General features: G+C 49.0%; 1 protein-coding gene across 4 annotated transcripts in view; it reads left to right on the forward strand.

The window, feature by feature from the left end:
• The window catches only part of LOC116821902 (tumor necrosis factor receptor superfamily member 8), a 75,983-nt gene that overhangs the window by 53,396 nt on the left and 295 nt on the right, over positions 1–22,292 (forward strand). For all 4 annotated transcript variants that reach the window (XM_075060388.1, XM_075060391.1, XM_075060389.1 and 1 more), the window contains 9 exons: positions 429–519; positions 8,436–8,561; positions 9,774–9,929; positions 10,052–10,145; positions 10,560–10,918; positions 11,125–11,247; positions 11,717–11,767; positions 15,230–15,255; positions 18,552–18,765. In XM_075060388.1, coding sequence (XP_074916489.1) covers positions 429–519; positions 8,436–8,561; positions 9,774–9,929; positions 10,052–10,145; positions 10,560–10,918; positions 11,125–11,247; positions 11,717–11,767; positions 15,230–15,255; positions 18,552–18,765 — 1,240 coding nt within the window. The remainder of the gene's footprint in view (positions 1–428; positions 520–8,435; positions 8,562–9,773; positions 9,930–10,051; positions 10,146–10,559; positions 10,919–11,124; positions 11,248–11,716; positions 11,768–15,229; positions 15,256–18,551; positions 18,766–22,292) is intronic.

The raw sequence follows: 22,292 nt of genomic DNA on the forward strand, positions 1-22,292 counted from the left end.
CTGACTATTAATGTAAAACGTTAGTTTTATTTATTACATCCATTCTGGTTGGAGATCTACATAGCCCTGACTGTGACCCACAATCTAGCGTACACCAGGTCTAGAACCTGATATGCATTCCTTAGGGAGTCTAGTTATTCCAAAGTCCTGGTTTGGGGGGAGAGGGGGTCATTCTAGGACAGTACTGCAGTCGCATTTGTCACTGTAGACTTTTGAGCACTGAAATGGCCACTGGACGGGTTGCAATGCAGTTTCCCAGTCCCACACTCAACTCGTCTACTCACTCACAGAAAAGAGCTGCACAAATATGGGCTTTTCTGTGTTCTGGACTGGGTGCATATTGGATAATTACGAAGTGCCATATGTTGAATATAGCTGCTTCTGCTACTGACCTTTAATGCTGTCTTTGGTCTCTTTGATTTTTCTAGACATTGATTACCTCACCTCAGTCCTGTAATGTGCTAGAGAACAGGGTCTATGATGAAACTTCCCAACGCTGCTGCTACCAATGTCCCTCAGGTCAGTATGTTTGTAACTGAGGAACAATTAACAGGCAAATGTTCCGGCACATCTTACTGCTTCAAATGCACTAGGCAACGTGCGGTGGTGGTGATGATGGTGGTGGGTTCTTTCTGTTCCTTGCATAAGTGTGCAGTACACAGTTTTATGAATGAGCAACAGGTCTGGCTCCAGATCCCCTCCCCTCAAACGTCCCAGTGATCCGCAGTATGAAGGGCATAAGCCCCTGCTCATTTTTAGGCATTGACAGTTTTGTCAGTGCGGCTTGCAGACATTTAGGCTGGTCTACACTTAAAATGTAGGTCAACGAAGCTACATTCGTTTGGGGGGGTGACAAATCCACCCCCTCCACACACACCCCCACCCCCACGCCCTGCAGCTATGCAGACCTAACCCTCACCATAGAGGTAGCTATGCTGACAAAAGGATCCTTCCATCGACCTAGCTGCTGTCATTGGGGGAGGTGGTGTTCCTACGCTGATGCAACAACCCCTTTCGTCAGCATAGGCAGTGTCTCTCTTATGGGGTTATGCCAGCATAACTACAGTGGAATAGCCAGGGTGTAAACATATCCTGTCGACTTGGTCTGGCAAGGAGCTGTGCCACTAGCAATAAGACACTCAGCACCTCATTGGAGGTGCTCAGAGCCTTGCAGAATCGGGTCCTTAATTTGCATCCTGCTGAATTTGAATCACTTTGCGTGGTCACATCCACCTGTGCAGAGCACGTGGACAGAAGGTGTAAAACGCTGTCATCGTGACTTGCTGGTGTTTTGCACCCACTTTGCACTGCTGCGAGTGACTGCACAAGAATCGGACCCATGGATTTGCTGCTGCAGGGTTTCAAGCTGTCCAGTAAAACTATGAAGCTCGATTTGCATCCAATCGCAGGCCATAAAGATAGCAAACAGCGTCGGGGAAACTCTGTCGCTTTCTTCAGAGTCAAAACAGTTTAGAAAGTGTTCCAGAGGAGAGGGAGGTGGGCAGCTTGTTTTCAGCACCGGCAGCAGGCCGCTCAGAAGTTAGCCATGACTCATGAAGAATAACAAGCCCTGTGGTCAGAAACAGGAAATGGCTTAGAGAGACCGAGTCCTGGAAATGCCTGAAGCTAGCACCATTGGCCCAAATAGTTCAGTGGGCGGGGCATTTGGTGGCATTTCCCTCTTTGTAAAAATGTTTTTCTTTTTTTTTTTCTCAAAAGGAAATTTTTGACATTTATTTGTTCGGCTGATAGCGCACAGGGGGATTGTGCTTGGCTGCGAGCATTTGCATGAAGTTGGATTGGGTCAATAGCAGGACATCCTGCACTGTAGCCATGTGATGTCAAGACTAAGCCAGGGCTCCTGAGAGACCCACCCCTGTGTGTGGCCAGCTGAGACTTTACAAATAAGGAAGAGGGAGACTGCTTCCAGTAAAACAAGAAATTAGGGATGAGGAAGCTGCTTTTAGCCAGTTTGGAACCTACTCAAATGGATGGACAGACATCTGTTTTGTGTCTACATCTTCCAAATCCTGCATCTGGGCAGGGGGTTAGACTCGGGACCCTGGTGGTCCCTTCTAACCTGATGGGTCTATGATCCTCAACTGGAGTATGTCAGTGTAGCTTTGTTACCGTCAAAGGGGCTTCACCGTTTTTATAGCAGCTGCAGATCTGGAGTTGTTAAATTTGATTTGTACCTGAAAGATGTTGGGTTGGTGTTGTGCTTAAGGAAGATTGGGGGTTAAAGAGGAGCAGAGAGAGAGAAAGGAGAAAAGCGGGGGGAAATCTAGAGGGAGAATAGCATTAAAAAAGGATCCGAGAGAGGAATGTTCCCTGGACAAATAGATACTATACTACAGTGGTTGGCAACCTTTCAGAAGTGCTGTGCCGAGTCTTCATTTATTCACTCTGATTTAAGGTTTCGCGTGCCAGTAATACATTTTAACGTTTTTAGAAGGTCTCTTTCNACTCTAATTTAAGGTTTTGCATGTCAGTAATACGTTTTTAGAAGGTCTCTTTCTATAAGTCTATAACATATATGTAAACTGTTGTTGTATGTAAAGTAAATAAGATTTTTAAAATGTTTAAGAAGCTTCATTTAAAATTAAATTAAAATGCAGAGCCCCCCGGACCAGTGGCCAGGACCCAGGCAGCCTGAGTGCCACTGAAAATCAGCTCGCGTGCTGCCTTCTGCACATGTGCCAGAGGTTGCCTACCCCTGCTATACAACATAGCAAAAATGACACTAAACGGATATTAAGGTTGCAAAATCAAGTCCTTAAAAGTTAGGAAATGCCAGAAAGAAGGTTGTCTGTGCCATCCTCCGTTGGCTGCTCACCCTAGTCCCGGTCCCCCAACCTCAGCTCCACGCCTGCATCCCTGAACCTGTCCACTAGACCAGACCATCATTCCTCCAAGCTGAATCCCAGAGTAGGCCAGCAGTGTTTACTCCCTGGGTGGGCGGTCAGCTGATACTCAGCCAGCTCTCTGCAGTGCATTATTTCAGCCTCAATTCCTGGCACAGCTGGTCGCTAAAGGGAATAGCTATTTTTTTTTAAAAGGACCTTGTTGCAGGCCTGAGCACCAGTATCGCAGCAGCCGCCACCCTAGTGAGACTGGTTTCAGACAGTGGGAGGTGGAAGCCATGTAGCTGGGAGTTGTCTGGTGGCATTTAGTCATCTAAATATAGCACTGATGCTGTCACCTGCACCGCCCACACTGGGCTTGCCAGAATGTTTAGCGAGTGTGTCGTTTTCCTCCGAGTCGTTAGCGTGGAGGGTTGTGTTCTGCAGAAAGAGGTGGGCCGTTTTCCTGGATTCTATCTCTCCCACCCTCTGCCCCGTTCCCATGCCGCTGCTGGGATTTCTCATTGTGCATCTGCTGCTGCCACTGGGCCTTCCTCTGTGGTCGTGGTTACCCACCTCCCAGCAACTCCTGGGGTCAAGCTTTCTGCAGCCCTTCTGATCTCCATAGTATAGTCAGGGCCTTCATCAGACCGCGTACCCAGCTGCTTAGAATACCAACCTTTTAGAGGTGCCTCTGGTCCAGCCACCCTTAAGCTCCCCACAGGAGCTGCACCAGAGACGCTCCAGCTTTGCCTTCTTCCACTCCCCAGCACACCTTTTGAGGGTGCAGCTCTGCCCTTCAAGCTCCCATTTGCACCAGCCTCCCAGAGGTGCTGGCAGCAGTCGAGAGGAAAGCAGATACCTAGGGCAGCAAAATGGTTAGCACTGCCCCTGGGGGTTGCTACCATAGACCTGAAGGAGCCACCGAGGAGCAATTGTCTGAGGAATCTGTGTGGCAGTGTGGCACTTCCCCACAGACTTGCCAGCCACCTCTGTTGTCCCATGTGTAACCTCCCTGTGGCAATGATCCCAAGCTCTGCACCCTGTAATAGCATTGCTGCAGCCCAGGTGACAGGTGCAGAGAGAAGATCCATCCTAGTGTTGTGTGGGAGGTGACCGCATGGACTGAGGAGCCTTTGGCCGTGTAACTGGGTGACTATCCCCTAAAGGGTAGTAAGCACTAGTGGTCAGTCAACACCTGTTCTGTGGTTTATCCCTTTAAGTGCGTGGACTTTTTAAGAGTGGATGAAGACCCAGGGAAGGAAGAGCTAGGTATTGGAGGAGAGGAAGATGGCCCCAGGGAGGATAGTTAAGGCTTGGGGAAAACCTAGGCTGCTGTTTCTTTAAGGGCCTGGGATCAGGAGCTTTGTGGAGTGGGCAGGGCAGGACTCCTCTCTCAGCCAGTCAGAACAAGCTCTGGGAGGGAAACATATATATATATATACAAAATATATATATATACAAAATATATATAAAAATTCCCCTCTCACCCCTATGGGTGGTATGTGTCTTCCTCTACCTCGGGTCCTCTACCAGAGGCCTGGGAGTTTGAGGGTTCTGCGCAGTATCTTAGCTGTTCCTAGCACTGCACTTTCTGGACAGAGAGCTCTGATGTTGTTCCTGGATCTGTTGGAGCCACTCACCCAGCTTAGGAGTCACAGCCCAAGTGCTCCTACCACCACTGGGACCACTTTGGCCTTCACTTTCCACATCCTCTCTAGTTCCTCTTTCAGGCCGTGGTACTTCTCCAGCTTCTCATATTCCTTCTTCCTGATGTTGCTGTCATTGGCACTGCTATATCTATCATCACTGCTGTCTTCTGGTCCTTGTCTATTACCACGATGTCTGGTTGATTGGCCAGTACCTGCCTGTCGTCTGGATCTGGAAGTCCCACAGAATCTTAGCCCTGCTATTCTCCACAACCTTCTGTGGAATCTCCCATCTGGTCTTGGGAGGGTCTAGCCCATACGCTGTGCAGATGTTCCTGTACACAATGCCAGCCACTTGGTTGTGCAGTTCAGTGTATGCTGTTCTTGCCTGCATCTTACATCCTGCCACTATGTGTTGGACTGTCTCTGAGGTCTCTCTGCACAGTCTGCACCTTGGGTCCTCTCTAGTGTGGTAGACCCCTGCTTCAATGGATCTGGTGCTCAGTGCCTGTTCCTGTGCTGCTATGATCAGTGCCTCAGTGCTGTCTTTTAGTCCAGCCCTTTCCAGCCACTGTAGGATTTCCCAATGTCAGCCACCTCAGCTATCTGTCGATGGTACATCCATGCAGGGTCTTGTCTTGCCATGGCACTTCTTCTCTGCTTGGTCTTCCTCCCATGTCTGCTGCTGCCTCAGGCATTCTCTCAGCAGCTCATCTTTGGGGGCCATCTTACTGATGTACTCCTGGATGTTCTGGGTTTTGTCCAGGACAGTGGCTTTGATGCTCACCAAGCCCCGCCGCCTTCTTTTCCGGCTGGTATACAGTCTCTGGGTGTTGGACTTGGGGTGGAAACCTCCGTGCATTGTGAGGAGCTTCCGGGTCTTCACATCGGCAGCCTCCATGTCCTCCTTTGGCCAGCTCACTATACCGGCAGGGTATCTGATGACCGGCAGGGCGTATCTGTTGATGGCGTGGATCTTGTTCTTCCCACTGAGCTGGCTCTTCAGGACCTGTCTTATCCTTTGGTGATACTTGGATGTTGCTGTCTTCCTTGCCTCCTCATCGTGGTTCCATGTGACTGTGGGATGCCAAGGTACTTGTAGCTGGTCTGTATGTCTGCTATGTGGCCCGCTGGTAGTTCCACCCCATCAGTCTTGACTACCTTCCCTCTCTTCACTATCCATCCGGCCACACTTCTCCAGTCCGAATGACATCCCGATATCCTCACTGTAGATCTGCGTCAGGTGGATTAGCGAGTCAATGTCTCGTTCATTCTTAGCATACAGCTTGATGTCATCCATGTAGAGGAGGTGGCTGATGGTAGTTCCACTCCTGAACCTGTACCCGTATCCAGTCCTTGTGATTATCTGGATGAGGGGGTTTAAGCCTATGCAGAACAGCAGCGGGGACAGTGCATCACCTTGTATATGCCGCACTTGATGGCCACTTGTGAAAGCTGCCTTGAGTTGACTTCCAGTGTTGTCTTCCATAGTCCCATTGAGTTCTTGAGGAAGGTCCTTAGTGTCCTGTTGACTTTGTATAGCGCCAGACATTCACAGATCCACGTGTGCGGCATTGAGTCATAGGCTTTCCTGTAGTCAATCCAGGCTGTGCTCAGATTGGTCTGTCTAGACCTTGAGTCTTGGGCGACTGCTCTATCTATGAGCAACTGGTGTTTTGAGCCTCTGGTGTTGTTCCCAATGCCCTTCTGAGCTGTGCTCATGTACTGGCCTGTATGGTCCTGTAGCTTGGCGGCTATGATGCCTGATAGGACTTTCCATGTTGTGGGGAGGCAGGTTATTGGCCGGTATTGGCTGGTTCTGTCCCTTGCAGGGGTCTTTCATGATCAGCACTGTCCTTCCTTGTGTTAGCCAGTTTGGGTGGGAGCCTGCTGCTAGCAGCTGGTTCATCTGTGCTGCTAGGCGTTCATGCACTGCTGTTATTTTCTTTAGCCAGTAGGTGAGGATCGTGTCCAGGTGCTGTCCAGCTCTTCATGTTCTTGACCCGCTGCTGGTTCTTCTACTGTGATGGTGACTGGTTTCTGTTCTGGGAGATTGCTGTGCTCTGTTCTCAGGTCCTGCAGCCACTTTGCACTGGTGTTATGAGTCTTCTCTTTCTCCCATATGTTCTTCCAGTACTGTTCAGTTTCTGCTGCTGGTGGCTCTGCTGTTATTGTGTTGTTGCACTGCAGTTGGGAGTACACCTTGGATGGTTCTTTGGAGAACAGGGCATTTACTTTTTTGGCTCTGCTTCTCTAGTGTATCTCTTAGCCTGGTAGCCAGTGCTGTGAGCCTTTGTTTAGCAGTCTCTAGGGCTTCAGATGGAGTCAGGCCCTTGTATTTTTTCAGTAGCTGAGTCTTATCCTTAATCTCTACACCCTTCTGTAGTTCCACCAGCTGACTAACTTCTCTCCGAGTCGCCTTGATCTTATTCTCCAACCTCATTTTCCAGGGTGGGTACATACTGTTGTTCTTCTTTATCGTGTAGCCAAGCATCTCCAGGATTACAGAGGCTGTAGCATATACCAGTTCATTGGTTTGAGTTATGGTGGTGGTAGGGATTGTCATGAGGGCTCTATTGGCATTTTCTAACATACTATCTGATGGTACTTCTCCACTGAGCCTTGGTAATCAGTCTCGAGAATTGACTGTAGCTAGTTTCTCCATGATCTTATGCCTCATATCAGCTGCTGTGCTCTGCAATGGAGGGGTGGCAGTGAAGTTTCAGCTTCAGGTGTGGGCTGCACATCCACTTGTTCTTCCAGATCTTCTTGAGTCTGGGATGTAATGTGGAGTTGGTCTATTCTCAAGCTGTGAGAGCAGCTTTCTCTTTACTATGTTGAAGCGTTGGGTAACTAGCTGTTTCTCAGTAAGTGTGAATGTAGGTCTTTTGTCCATCCATAGTCTCCTCATACGTTTCATATATCCCTCTCATTAGGTCTACTGTTGTAGTAGCATTCCATTCAATTCCAGGTTCTCTTGTCTCGTCCATGAATGGTTTGTTCCAGTAGCCACTTATCGTCAGCTTGTCCTGGTTCCTCAACATCTGGCCGGACCTTGTTAATCCGGGCGACGTCCGAGCCTGCATGACTCTCCTAGTTCGTGTCACTCTCATATTTGAGGTAGGCAGGTGAAGTGTTAGGGGGTCTTTTGCCCAAGGACCCCTACTGGAAAGTTGGGTACCAACCAGGATTTGAACACACACACACACACACACACACACACCTCTTCCTCAAAAGGAGTGGAGATAGTGGCTGGAGGAGATCTGCAGGGGAATACTCCTAGGGGGACAGTGAAGGACTGACTGGGGAAAAGAGCCAGCTGGAGGAAGGAGCTAGCTGAGGCTCAACAGTTAGCATCAATTACACCCCCAGCTCCAAGGAGGAGAGCCTGGGGCTGGAGCAGAAAGCAGCCTGCAGCGGAGTAGAAAAAGACTCCAGCCAGGTAGGGCTGGGCAGGATGAAATTTGGACTCTGAGAACTTTATTTTGATGGGAACCATTTATGATGCTAATCCAGGCTAGTATTGGAAGAGAAAAGCCTATTTGAAAAGGAAACTGAGGCATGGCATTTCTGAGCTACACTTGGCCAGTAGAGGGCGCTGCCGGACAGGCACAGCATTTGACAGGATGGTTCTCTCCCTCTGCTTCTCTCAGAGCCAGGGCCGGCGCTTCCATTTAGGCGACCGCCTACGGCACTAGGATTTGGGAGGGCGGCATTTTGCGGCTCTTGGCTACAATTCGGCGGCGGAGGGTCCTTCCGCGCTCTGGGTCTTCAGTGGCAATTCTGCAGCGGGTCCTTCACTGGCTCCGGGACCCGCCGCTGAAGTGCCCCGAAGACCAGAACCGCAGAAGGACCCCTGCCTAGGGCACCAAAACCCTGGCGCCGTTCCTGCTCAGAGCCCTTGCTCAGAAGCTTCTTATTTATTTTGCTTTCTCTCTTCCAGGCTACCATAAACGGAAAGAGTGTCCCACAGATCCAGACCGGGACTGTGGGCAGTGTGAGCCCGAGCACTTCCTGAACAGGGAGCAAGGGAAGCCACACTGCGAGCTCTGTGTGTCGTGCAAGCCAGGTATTTGTTTTGCTTATCCCCTGCACTGACATCATGCCGAGACCTTCTCTGGGTTTGCTTTCTCTGGGCCAGTTTCACTGTATCTCAATTTCCTGCCTTTCCACTACCTGTCTGGACTGGCGAGGGAAGCTGTCTTGTCTTAGTCCTTGATCCTTCAGCTGCAGCACAGAGCTGATGCGAGCCACCTTTCAAGTTAAGGTGCACTGCAGTAAGGTATCCCCATTACATGAAACGAGTCCCATTTGTATAGTTGGGTATCTCAGTAGGACATCTAAAGGCTGCATTTGGGGTCTGATCCAAATCCCACGGAAGTCAATGGAAAGACTCCCACTGACTGTGGTCGAATTGGAGAGTGCACATTGGGCTATTTTACTTTCTACTTTGTGCACCTACTTGAGCATGCAAATGCTTGACTTGGATGCTCCGTTCAGATTTGAAAAGTCATCCCACCATGTGAGATGACATTAGCGAGAGGAACGAACCAAGGAGCTTGGATCTGAATTCAGATTTACATCTTGGTTTTCCCAAAGTCTGGTTCTGGTTCCTACCCATCTCTTGGCGTCTTTCACTCCAGTGAATCCCAAAGAGTTTTTGCAGACGCAGAACTGAAGTGCAAGCTTTACTGGGATTACAGCTACCTCTAGGGGGATCTGCACGGAGGTGTTTAACAATGCACAACAACATTACCCACCAGGTTAGAACAGGGAGGCTAGCATGTTACAGAGACGCTACCAGGAAAATTTAGTGGGAAGGAACACAATTGCCTGAGCTAAAATTTGGCTCAGGCAGGAGAGTTAACACCCCGATCTTGCAAACGTGCAGTAAGATCTTGACAGCCCACAAGTGGTCGGGATCCCAGTAATAACATTTCATTCAGAACGGCATTTCCAGCAGCAGAATGGCCCCCTGTGCTAGCACAGTACTTAAAGAGTGGAATGCCACCTCCCAGTGCCACTTCCTGCAGGACCTGGGATTTCCCCAGAGGTCTCTCATTCAGCTATTGACCGAGCCTGATGCCTTCTTGGTTGATAAGACTCCAACCTGTTGGTGTGCAGACTTCTCCTGCTCTTGTGACTTGAGTTGTTGCTAGACAGAATGCTCATTATCCTGTGTCCCCGCCCTGATTTCCAGGACCCCTGGACTGAAATTGCTCAACTCTTCTCCTCTCCCTGCATCTCCTCCATACTCTCTTTTTCTCACTTCCCTTTTCAGAATACAACCTTGTGGAAAAAGTCCCTTGCTCCTTCAATTCCAGAAGGGTGTGTGAGTGCCAAGCAGGACTGTTTTGTAAAGTTGCTGTTGTGAACAGCTGTGTGCAATGCATTTCCCACACTGTCTGCAAGCCAGGATTTGGAGTCCTAGCCAGAGGTAAGCATCCCACCCATGCCAGCCAGTCTCCTCTGGCTTTGGCCATGAGGTGGTACTGACGACATGTCTCACGTTCTGCTCGATGACCACTTTTTTTTTTTTTTTTTTTTTCCTTCCTGCAGGCACGTCAGAAGTTGATGTCACTTGCCAAGAATGCCCTTCGGGGACCTTCTCTGATCGGCACTCCAGCACCGAACGCTGCAAACCCCACACAGAGTAAGCCCAGATTTTGGACCGGCTGTCTAAAGCTAGAACTGTCGCTCTTCTGGTGCAAACTAGCTAAGATTTGAGGGCATCCCTGTTTCTCTTATTATTTATGCCAGATGACATGGCCGGGGGGAGGTTTGAGTGGGGATAGAGGAACCCCTCTAACCTCAAGCTCTCTTGACTAGAGCAGGTTAGACTTGAACAGGAATGTTAGATTTGCATCTGGCTTAAAGAGATCCTATGGGGCAGGAGGAGGAGTAATGAGAAGGGATGAGCTTCTGGCTAAGGGCAGGTGGCACAAAAATGAGCAAGGGTGTGGTTATCACTCAAGTAACCTCTCTCCCGTCTTCCGTTGCCCCAAGGATTCCTCATGCGTTTTTACTCTGTGACCTGTAACCTCTGTGTTCTCCTTCCCCTTCCCAGCTGCGCCAAGCTAAACAAAGTAGCTGTGGACAGCGGAAATTCCACACACGACCAAGTCTGCATGGACCCGCCTCCTACCCACCTCACACCCGCCTCTTTGTCTGCAAAATTCAGCAACAGGCCGAAGGATTCCGACAGGGCAGAAGTGCCGCTCCTGAATGATCAGCCAATGACCGTGACAGGCCAGCATTCCCACACTGCCACAAAGCCAGTGACCAGCGCCAGCATCCTCATGAGTGACGCAGCCTCTGACGATGCCAACTGGACCACTTCGGAAGCTGTCGGTGGATCGGATACAAAATACGCAGCTGGCACTTCTCCTACCTCGGATATAGCTACAGAAGAGACTGCCAAGACAGGTGAGGTGACAGCACTGATAATGCACATGGTGAGTGCAGCACATGAAGGGGGGCGTGGGTCTGTGTGCGTGTTCTGGCATGGGAACATCTTTCTCTCTCATACTGCTTGTGGACCCTCCCATACCTTTTTTTTTTTTTAAAAAAATCCTAGCTGCGGAACATGCAGCTTTATTAACGATACCCCCTCTGCCTGCTCTGTGTTGCAGGTGATGGGAGCTTTGTTCCCTGGGGTGCGGTGGTTCTCTGCAGCATGGTGCTTCTCGCTGGTATGCTGGTGGTTTGGCAAAGGAAGGTTTGCAAGAGGCGAATTTTCACCCCCAATGGGAAGAGTGAGTTTCCTGAGCCTTTTGGCTGTTCATTAACCTGTAGCATCCTGGTAGTGTCACCTGTTCTCCCAGAGGTTTGGGTGGCCATTGCATGTGTTGGGAAGAAAGGGAGAGCTACCAGCCCCCGGGAGCAGGCAGGCCAGGGTGTGGGCTCCAGGCAGATCCTGACCTCTGGGTTTTCGATGTTAGAATCGTATAAGCAGTTCAAGGACGAAGAAAGTGATGGTGCTTCCATGAAACACAGGCTGCATGGGAAGTTCTCAGAGGCTGTCGGAGAAATGGTAATAAAATGTCTCTCCTGGGCACAGAATGGTGTTGTCTGGGGTCTGTGTTGTGCAGGGAGTGTGTTAGCTGGTATAGCCCCAAGTGGAGAGAGGGGAGGGGTAATTTTCATTGTTACTGATCAGATCTAGTCCTCCATATGTCCTAGAGCTACTCTGGTGCTGATCATGGTGTCTCTTTGTTTTCTCAGCTCTTGATCTGTATCCAGTCACTACATGTAGACCCAAATCTTCAAGTCAAGGTAGGTGATTGATAGACCAGAAAGATGGCTCCAGCCTCTATCTCGGAAGATTTTCTAGCTGAATTTCAGTCCATTTTTTGTGTTAATTAGGACAACTGTCACTGAGACACGTTTTTACATTATTAGACTTATACGACAGGTGCTAGTGAAAACACACTGCATTGCTCTCTCGAGCACTATTAAAACGGTGCAACAGATGGCACTCTTCCACCTGAATCGATGCCCTGGCGTAGTAAGTGGGGCCCGGTGCTGCTGGAGGTGTGACGTTTTTTAGATGAAACTTCAAACCACGGTGCCTGACCTGAAGGCCTTGTGGCGTGTGTTACAAAAATAGAGAGGGCATTAACCAGAGTACCCTGACCAAGCCCCAGCCTGAGTCATTACTGTCATGCAGTCTGGAGTGGCTCAACAGGGGAGACACCCCAAACTGATGGGGTATTCTAGACAGGGGCTCCGGATTGGGGAGGGGCAGGTGGCCAGGGCCCTCCCACTTATCACCTGCGGTAAGGGTGAGTGACGGGCAGGGCCAGCTCTAACTTTTTTGCCACCTCAAGCCATACCCCTCCCGCGAGTGCTGCGCCACTGAACCCCCCCCCAGTGCTGCGCCGCCAAAACCTGTGCCCCCCGAGCACCATGCTGCCTGAAGCCCCACCCCCGAGCGCCGCACCCCCCCTCCGAATGCCGCGCCAGCCCCCGCACCTCCAGCGCCGTGCCACGCCGCCTGAAGCCCTGCCCCCTCCGAGCACTGTGCTGCCCCAAGCCCCTACCCCCCTCCAAGTGCTGTGCCAGCCCCCGCCCCCCCAGTGCCGTGCCACACTCCCACCCCGCCGAGCGCTGCGCCGCTGAAACAAAAAAAACTCCCTCCAGCGCTGCCCCGACGAACCAAAAAAACCCCAAAACCCATGCGCCGCCCTGCCCCAAGGTGCCGCCCCAAGCACGTGCTTGGTCAGCTGGTGCCTGGAGCCGGCCCTGGTGACCAGGGGAGGGGCGCAGAGGAACGAGCAGAGAGCGAGGCTTTGGGGGAAGGGGCGGCATGGGGGGTTTGACCGTGGTTTGAGTGCCTGTGGGGTGCCCCCTCCCCACATTTTTAGGGTACTTCCAACACTCCTGGTTCTAGAAGTGGATTTCACTAAGCCAATAAGAAATGCAAACTCCTTCATCACCATACTAGCCTTACCCCAGAGTCACAGACGGTCTCCTTAGACTTAGGGGCGGCTCCAGACCCCAGCACACCAAGCGTGTGCTTGGGGCGGCAGGCCGCAGGGGGCGCTCTGCCGGTTGTGGGGAGGGTGGCAGGCAGGTTGCTTTCGGCGGCATGCATGCGGAGGATCCACTCGTCCCATGGCTTCGGTGGAGCCGCAGGACCAGCAGACCCTCCGTAGGCACGCCTGCGGGAGGTCCACCGGAGCCGTGGGACCAGCAGACCCTCTGCAGGCACGCCTGAGGGAGGTCCACCGGAGCCGCGGGACTGGTGATCGGCAGAGTGCCCCCCGCGGCATGCTGCTATGCTTGGGGCGGCGAAATGTCTAGAGCCGCCCCTGCTTAGACTCTACAGTCTGTCTTGAAATCCAGACAAACTGGACTTTTGTGACAAATGATCACTTACCCCCCCCAAAATCACACCACGTTCAGGTTACTTCCAGTCCCAAGAGACCAGTCACTTACCCCCAGATCAGTTAGCACCTAGATCTTGCACCAGTGACAACGCCTGTAGCCAATCCTGCAATAAATTAGCTAAAGGTTTATTAACTAGGAAAAAGGAATTGGAGAGTTATTTACCGGTTAAAGCAGGACTGAGTTACCATCTACATCATAAGAGTGACAGAGCTGTAGTGATCGGGCCATTCCAAGTGTCTTTCAGGGCAGACCCAGCAGGCAGCCCTTGTGGAATCTCTGGCTTCAATTTAGGGTACATTTACACTTACAGAGTGTTTGAGCTGTCAGTTTCACTGGTGATAGTGAACCGGTGAAAGAAAAGCGCTTGTTTGTGTTCTCACTTCCACAGGCATCAGAGAGTGGATGCAGCACTTCCATCGCCAATGAGAGCCATGCACTGAGGGCAGCTATCCCACAGTGCAACTCTCTCCATTCTCATGATAGGTCTTGTGGGAAGGGCAGGGGGTGATCGTGGGGCATCCTGGGTCCCAGCACAGCCTCCTCCCCCCAAACACTGCTCAGCTCCAGTAGCTCAGCATTGCTCCAAGCAGGGGAATGTTTGCTCTGTGGAGCAGCCAGTGTCACCTGGCCAGAGGATAAATGAGCACTTGTAAAAAAAAAAAAACCAGGAAGGGGAGTTTCAAAGTTCCCAGGGCTTTACAGGGGGAGGGGCAGACATCTGTTTACCTGGCGTAGGAACAGCAGAGCCGCTGGCCAGAGTGGCCACCTAGGCACTGTGGAATATCCTGCAGAGGCTAAAAGCTCTGTAAACAGGAAGAATGTGTCTTCACTTGCACATCACCGCAAAACCATCACCGGTAAGAGCTGTGTGCCTCTCGTGGAGGTGGCAAGTGTAGACAGTTCCACGGTCTTTGCACAATAAAGGGGCTTTTTCCACTTTAAATGGCATATGTAGACAGTTTCTGGCACTTCAGAGTGCAAACAGCCAAAAAGATGGAAATGTTTCCTGTGGCTTTGTTTTATTTCCTTCATTCAGCTTCCAAGGCCACAGGAGGAACTTCCTTGCACAGAGCATTTCCCAGATGGACAGGGCCATTAACCAGACCTTTGTATTGCAATGATTCTTGATGGCCCATCTGACTTTGATAGTCCTTCTGGATGGGCAGAGGGAGTGGGGAATGGTTCACATGCTTGAGTTCACAAGTTCAGGGCAAAGCACAATTTGCATATTTTCTTATAGCCCGGATTACAGACATTATAAGGGAGATTAATGCAGGCAGCAATTTACAAGCATTTCATAAAATCTAAACACTAAATACATTCTTATAAGACTAATACCTATTTTGAGGAAAACTAACGTACAGTTGACCTGGTCTGGTCTCCCGCTATGAGGTTGTCAGCTCTTAGCCAGTGCCTGCAGCCTGGGCAAGAACTGCCACCTGGCCTGCCAGCCTCACAATTACATTTTGCCCAGCTCACCTCCCCTTGCGATTTTAAATTGAATAGTCTGTTCTTTCTGCCTTTTCTTCCGTTCTCGTTGCCCTCATATCTAAATACATTCAGCAGGGCATTAATCAACGTGACTAACATCTGTTGTGCATGGTTCGTTCTTTATTGAATATGGGGTCCTTCTTTATTACTCAGCTGCATTCACTCCAAATGTATCTGCTTTTTAGTGGTAGGGAAGGAATGCAAACGTATGTCAGTTTGTAAAATAACTTAAAATCCATCAGGGTGAAGGGTGCTGTACAAATACAAGGTGAGACATTGATAGTCTTCTTGGGATTGTTAAATTAATATAAACTTACTCATGATGTGTGGTTTTTTTTCCTCTTCTCATTGTAGGTTCTGATCTGATGAAGAACTGTGCAGTAAGTATGAAATAGACCCCCCCCAAAAATCACTTCTGTTTTCCCCGAAAGGGGTAAAAATAATTAGTGGTATTTAATAATGTCCTTTTAAACCATCAGTGACAACCTTCTCAGACCAGGTCTTCACTACAGACTTGTATCAGTGTAACTACGTCACTCAGGGGTGTGAAAAATCCTCACCCTTGAGCAATGTAGTTTACCAACCTAACTCCTGGCGTAGACAGTGCTCTGTTCGCAGGAGAGCTTCTCCTATCAACATGGCTACTCCCTCTTGCGGAGGTGGATTAACTACTTTCCCATCAGCATCGTCACCAAAGCGTTTTAAGTGTAAACCTGCCCTTCAGTTTGCCCCTTTCTGATGTACATGCATGTGGGGATGTATCCGTACTTGTTATCTGGGGCCTGACCTTGGAATCCTTCCGCTGGCAAAATTCGCACCAATGTCTGCTGCTAATGGCAGTTTTGCTTTAGTGGGGAGTTCAGGCTGTGACCCATTTTCATTAGATTGGAGCAGGAACCAGAATCGCAGAGGCGAACATGCCTGATCTTCTGGGAGCACTTTGGATCTGAACTTGGCAGTTTCGTCCCATCTCCACTTGTCGCCTCCAATGAAGTCACTGGGATTGAGCCCCCGCTTCCGTTTTCCCCCTCTGGTGCCCCCTTCCCTTCTCTGCAGGTGTGGACAAGAGTGCTTGTCCTAAAATGGGTGTTAGGAGGATATTGTTTGCTGGGTGTGCCAGGCCTGGTGTTTCCAACTCTCTGGAAATAATTACCCTCATCCACAGTGTGGGGATATTCCCAGCTAATACAAAACAATGATAACGATAAAGTAAGAATATCCTGGGCTGGAGATGAACAAATAAAACATAAATAAACACAGGAACATTAGAGGACAGATCCTGAGCTGCAATCAATTGTCATGGCTCCACTGAAGTTCATGTCTTTTGTTTTAAATGTCTTTATGATCTTTGAAGCCTACACGGCTGCCATGCTAGTGAGCTAGGTCTTTCAACTGAGCTCTGTATTTTTAAAAGTATTTCATTTCACCTGCAAAAATGTTTTTAAATCTCCAATTGTAAAGAAACCTGGTTTTTACAAACTTCTGCCATTGTTTCAATATTTCACTGCCAGCTGCTCAGGAAGCTTCCTTTCATACTTTTTCGTAGAAAATGAGTCAGCCGTGTGCCCAGTGCTGGGAACTTCACACCTGAAACCCCTTGCTCGGTTTTTGCTGATCTAATCGTGTGCAAACAGCAGCAGAGCTAGGAACCATCAGCAGAATTTGGCTTTGTGACATAAAAGCTATAGCTTCGGTTAATTGGATTTTAGTTTCCTCTTTTAAATAAATAAATTAATTATTAACCTCTGAGGGGGAACTCTTCTGAGACAGGACTGCAGTGACTCCGCCATGAAGTTCTATAACACCAATTCAAATCCTGTGCTTGCTTGACCTTCCACAAGAGGGCAAGAACTTGCAAGAAATCAGGGGAAATGTACACGCATCTGTTTTCCTTTAAATTCATTGCTCTTTGATCACCCAGCGCTACATAATTTCACGCTGTGCTATTTGCTTAGCTCACTACTAAATACAGAGCGAGAACACCAATCCAGCTTAACGTTTTGGCTGAATACAGCCATTAAAACAAAGTTCTTCTCCCTGGGATTTCTGTTCATTACACATACAATGCTCCCCTTGAGCAGGGGTTCTCAAACTGTGGGGTGCAACTCCATTTTAATGGGGTCACCATGGCTGACATTAGACTTGCTACTGCCTGTGGCTAAAGCTGAAGCCCAAGAGTTTTCAGCCCTGAGTGGCAGGGCTCAGACTTCAGCTTCAGCTTCAGCCCTGGGTGCTGGGCCCAGGTTACGGGCCCCACCCTGCCAAGGGTGGTGAGGCTTGGGCAGGCTCAGGCTTTGGTCCCCCATCCTAGGGCCATGTAGTAATTTTTGTTGTCAGAAGGGGGTCACGGTGCAATGAAGTTTGAAAACTGCCACCCTAGAGCTTTGCAAACTCTATACTCCACCGCTGAAATGCAGCTACCTCTAGGGTACGGGATAGCAACCGCTGGTGCACGGAAGGCAACACTACAGGTGGGGAGAGGACAGTCTTGGCCATGGGTGCTACTTCTGTGAAAATGCCATCGGACCATGCAGAGCAGCAACCTCCATGTGCTTAGACAGTAGCGTTTCGTAGTGCTGAATGTCCATTGCCACTCTGTACGGTATCTAGTGACTCTCCAGGATCATTACTGATCTGCTGCAGTCAGGTTAATTGCGGGCGACCATGTGACCACCACCTGTCCGTGGCCGGGCAGTGACCCTGCTGACCTCAGAGTCAATCTTCAGAGTTCAGTGTGCAGGGACTTTGTCTCTGAGTCCGGCAACGGGACCAAAAAGGGCCAGCCGGTGGAGGCCGATGATAACTTCAGTCCTCTGGAGGCCAGTTCTCAGTGATCTCTCCCCATTGCTAATTGTCTCATGCAGAGCAGGCAGGATCTATTTTTTATTTTAAGGTCTCATGTCTCAAAGTTCGTTGTATCCAATTTCTGTAGGACAGATGGTCTGTGTTTATGGGACAGGCCTGGGAACTTAGGTTCTATCACTGACTCTGCCAAAGATGCTCACTTTTTCAGTTTGTGACCTTGGACAAGTCATTTGACTGCTCTCCGCCTCAGTTTACCCCTCAATCAGATGGGGAGTGCTATGAAACTTAATTCATTGCTGTATTTCAAGTGCTTTAAGACGGAATAAAATTTTCAAAAGCAGCGAGGTTCCTGACATACAAAGATATTTAGGGCCTAAAGTTGCAGATAGGAGCCGAACTTGCTTAGGCGCTTTATAAATCCCGGTAGCAAGGCTGCCCAGAGGATTCAGGGGGCCTGGGGCAAAGCAATTTCGGGGGCCCCTTCCATAAAAAAAAGTTGCAATCCTATAGAATACTATATTCATGTGGGGGCCCCTGAGGGGCCTGGGGCAAATTGCCCCACTTACTCCACCCCCAGGCAGCCTTGTCCGGTAGACACCTATCTGCATCTTTAGTCACCTACGTATCTTTGTAAATCTGGCCCTAAGGGACTTAGGTGCCTAATTCAAAGGAACCTGAGCTCTGAAGTCATTTAGGCCCTCTTGAAAATTTGCCTCAACTGATGGAAGGTATTCTGGAAATATGACTATTGTTCTCGCGGATTCAGAGGGATGTGGATGCTTCCAAAACTACTGCCGTCCCTCCCTGGTTTGTGTCTCGTTCTGTGAGCCGTAGGTTCAGTGCCCTGTTCATCTCCTCTTTATGTTGACAGAAGAGGTTCAGTATGCTGAAAGCTGACAAAGAGTCAGAAGAGAGGGAGTTGTTGAACAGAACTCCCATTGTGGAAACCAACAACAACTTGGTCTCCATCTCAGAAAAAAATCCCAGTCCTGACTCAAGCCTGACAGAGGTGATCCAGAGCACTGGGAATGCCACCGACTACCCTGCTGATTCCCGAGTGAGGGACCACACGAATAACCGAATTGGTGAGTCCCGTACCCCTTTGCAGAATTGTGTGTGTGTGTCGGGGAGGAGGGAATTCAGCCCATCTGTATAATTAACTAGCAGCTTCTTAAAGTTTTCATTTACTGGCAATTGCATGACTTTGGCTCCAAACATTTCCTCGAACAATCAACCAAGCAGCACGGAATCCTGACCCGCAGTGACTGCTGCCAAAGAAAACTGCTTAAAAGGAAATCAAGGGCTGCTGAGATAGAGCAAAGGGGAAAATAAGCAAAGGCCATTTCCTGTGCAGCTGGGGGCATGGCCAGAGTGGGATTAAGAAATACAGTGGGTGAAGAGTTAATGACCGAATATATTTTTTTAAAAATATTCATTGCAACTCTTCTCCAGCCTGGAAAACTGTTTTTAAACCATGGTAATATTTTTCCCAGTGAGATGTATCACAGGCAGTTTCTGCAATGAAGCTGGAGGGGAAGATGCATTTGAGGGTCTCCTCTCCTCTGCGGAAAATCTTGAATAATGGTCCAGATCCTCTGCTGGTATAAATTGGCAGAACTCCACTGGACCTAGGCAGATTTACACCAGCTGAGATCTGGCCCTACGTGTATATCTGAAGGAAGGACAAATCTCCACTGGAGCTTGTTCTCAATTACAGGGAGACAGACGAGTGCGCAGATTTGAGTTTTATGTTACGAAATGATTTGGTTTGAGAGCTTCCCTTTATTTGTTTAAGCACATGTGTAATGAGGGAGGGTCTTTATTAGTGACCGGTGTGATTTCAAAGCCTGGTTGTCAGATAATATGCAAAGTGAGGAGATGTGAGGTGCTGCAGATTCTGTATTGCAGTGGCTCTCAACCTTTCCCGACTACTGTACCCCTTTCAGGAGGCTTTTTCTTGCATACCCCCAAGTTTCACCTCACTTAAAAACCACTTGCTTACAAACTCGGACATACAAATGTCACAGCACATTATTACTGAAAATTTGCTGACTTTCTCATTTTTACCATATAATTATAAAATAAATCAATTGGAATATATATATTGTACTTGTATTCCAGTGTATAGTATATAGAGCAGTATAAACAAGCCATTGTCTGTATGACGTTTTAGTTTGTACTGACTTTGCTAGTGTTTTTGTGTAGCCTGTTGTAAAACGAGGTGAATATCTAGAGGAGTTGATGGCCCCCGGCAGACCTCTGCAGACCCCTGCTTGAGAACCACTGCTGTATTGTATGCAATCCACGCTCTCTTCATGCCTGGTGCAAATGCTGAGAAACACTTTTAAGTGATGTTGATTAGAGGGCACTGTGTGGTCACGGCAGTATGGTTTTTGGAACAAAGCTCCTATACTGTGCTCTACCAGGAAAGGTTATTGTTAAAGTGCAGGCCTGTTGTGTGCCAGTTTCCAAACTGATTGTATGTTTGGACGTCATGGCATCCTGTCAGAGTTCTGCAAACAGCTCTGAGTTAACATTCCCCAGAGAACATGGCTGCCTGGCCTATTTTACGTAACTCACTTGTTTCAGTAGCATCTTGGTGCCAGGTCATGGTACGGTATTCCATGGAAGTCAGCTCCCGATCTGAGCTATCCTGTCCTTGTTAGTGCTGATCTTTTGGAACTAAGTGGCTTTCATAGGTCCTGCAAATGCTTCAGAACCTTCCCACCCTGTGAGTGATGCACTTGTAACTTCTGCAGAAAAGGACCTGGGGATTACAGTGGATGAGAAGCTAGATATGAGTAAGCAGTGGGCCCTTGTTGCCAAGAAGGCTAATGGCATATTGGGCATTGCTGATAGCATTGCTATCAGACTGAGGGAAGCGATTACTCCCCTCTATTTGGCATTGGTGAGGCCACAGCTGGAGTATTGTGTCCAGTTTTGGGTCTCCCACTACAGAAAGGATGTGGACAAATTGGACAGAGTCCAGCAGAGGGCAATGAAAATGATCAGGGGGCTGGGGCACAAGACTTACGAGAAGAGGCTGAGGGAACTGGGCTAGTTTAGTCTGCAGAAGAGAAGAGTGAGCGGGGATTTGATAGCAGCCTTCAACTACCTGAAGTGGGATTCCAAAGGAGGTGGAGCTCAGCTGTTCTCAGTGGTGGTGGATGACAGAAGAAGGAGCAATGGTCTCAAGTTGCAGTCTGGGAGGTCTAGGTTGGCTATTAGGAAACACTATTTCACTAGGAGGGTGGTGAAGCACTGGAATGGGTTACCTAGGGAGGTGGTGGAATTTCCATCCTTAGAGGTTTTTAAGGTCAGGCTTGACAAAGCCCTGGCTGGGATGATTTAGTTGGATTGGTCCTGCTTTGAGCAGGGGGTTGGACTAGATGACCTCCTGAGGTCCCCAGGTACTGCCCCCACCCACAGCACCACTGAACTGCAGTGACATCTGGGGTGGAGTTTGCCGTTCAAGTCATAATGAAGGCTTTGAATTAACTTTCCCATCAGGACCGGGTTTAACATGTTGAACACTATGTGGTTTGAGCATTGGCCTGCTAAACCCAGGGTTGTGAGTTCAGTCCTTGAAGGGGCCATTTAGGGAACTGGAGTAAAAATCTGAGGGTTGGTCCTGCTTTGAGCAGGGGGTTGGACTAGATGACTTCCTGAGGTCCCTTTCAACCCTAATATTCTATGATTCTATGTTCATGTCCTACAAATCTGTCCTAAAATACCCTTTCCAGCGTAGCTGATGCTGCATTGCCTGATCCCTGATACTAAGTCTCCTGTGCAAGTCCTAAAAACAGAGTTCAATTATCCTTCTTGTTACAGCTATCTGAGTTCCCTGTCAATTGAAAACTTTGCTTAAAGGCAGCCTTTTCATGCCGCTATTGGCGTCGCTGTAGAAGAAAGCAAAAAAACACCTAGTGCGTATGCCCTGGGGTCATAGAAGACTCTTTCATCCTGGTAGTTGGCATTATTAATTTCTCTGGCCTTTGCAGAAGGGCCAGAACCTTGATCATTGTTAAGCAGCAAACACGTCTTTCGGTCAGAGAAGAACTTGAAACATAGTTTATGTTGCTGGGGGAGGAGAAGGTGGTTCAGTAATCAGATGAGATTTGCAGGAGATGCGAACAAATATGGACCCAAAACTTTCTATGTGATCCAAAACATTTGGAAATTTTATAGTATGAAATATCCCGATCTCTCTTGCACATGGATTTTCCATAGGGTGACCAGATGTCCCGATTTTATAGGGACAGTCCCAATTTTTGGGTCTTTTTCTTATATAGTCTCCTATTACCCCCACCGCCTGTCCCGATTTTTCACATTTGCTGTCTGGTCACCCTATCTTTCCGTAACCCCCTCTTTCATTCTCTTTGTTCAGTACTTAGATTTCAAATGAAAGGTGCCTTATGAATATCCAAGGCTGACTATTCATAACTAGTGTGGTACATACCAAAGGCCGGCATGGCTTAACCATTAATTATAGAGGGGAATTATGGTCTAGATGGGCCAGATCTGCACACCTCTCAACTTTGAGAAACCTCAGCTAGGCAACCAAGCATTGCAACAGAGGGAACCGTCTCTGGGTAGCACCAGAAATGATCGT

Source organism: Chelonoidis abingdonii, chromosome 23 (genome assembly GCF_003597395.2).
Source record: "Chelonoidis abingdonii isolate Lonesome George chromosome 23, CheloAbing_2.0, whole genome shotgun sequence".
Lineage (NCBI taxonomy): Eukaryota > Metazoa > Chordata > Testudines > Testudinidae > Chelonoidis > Chelonoidis abingdonii.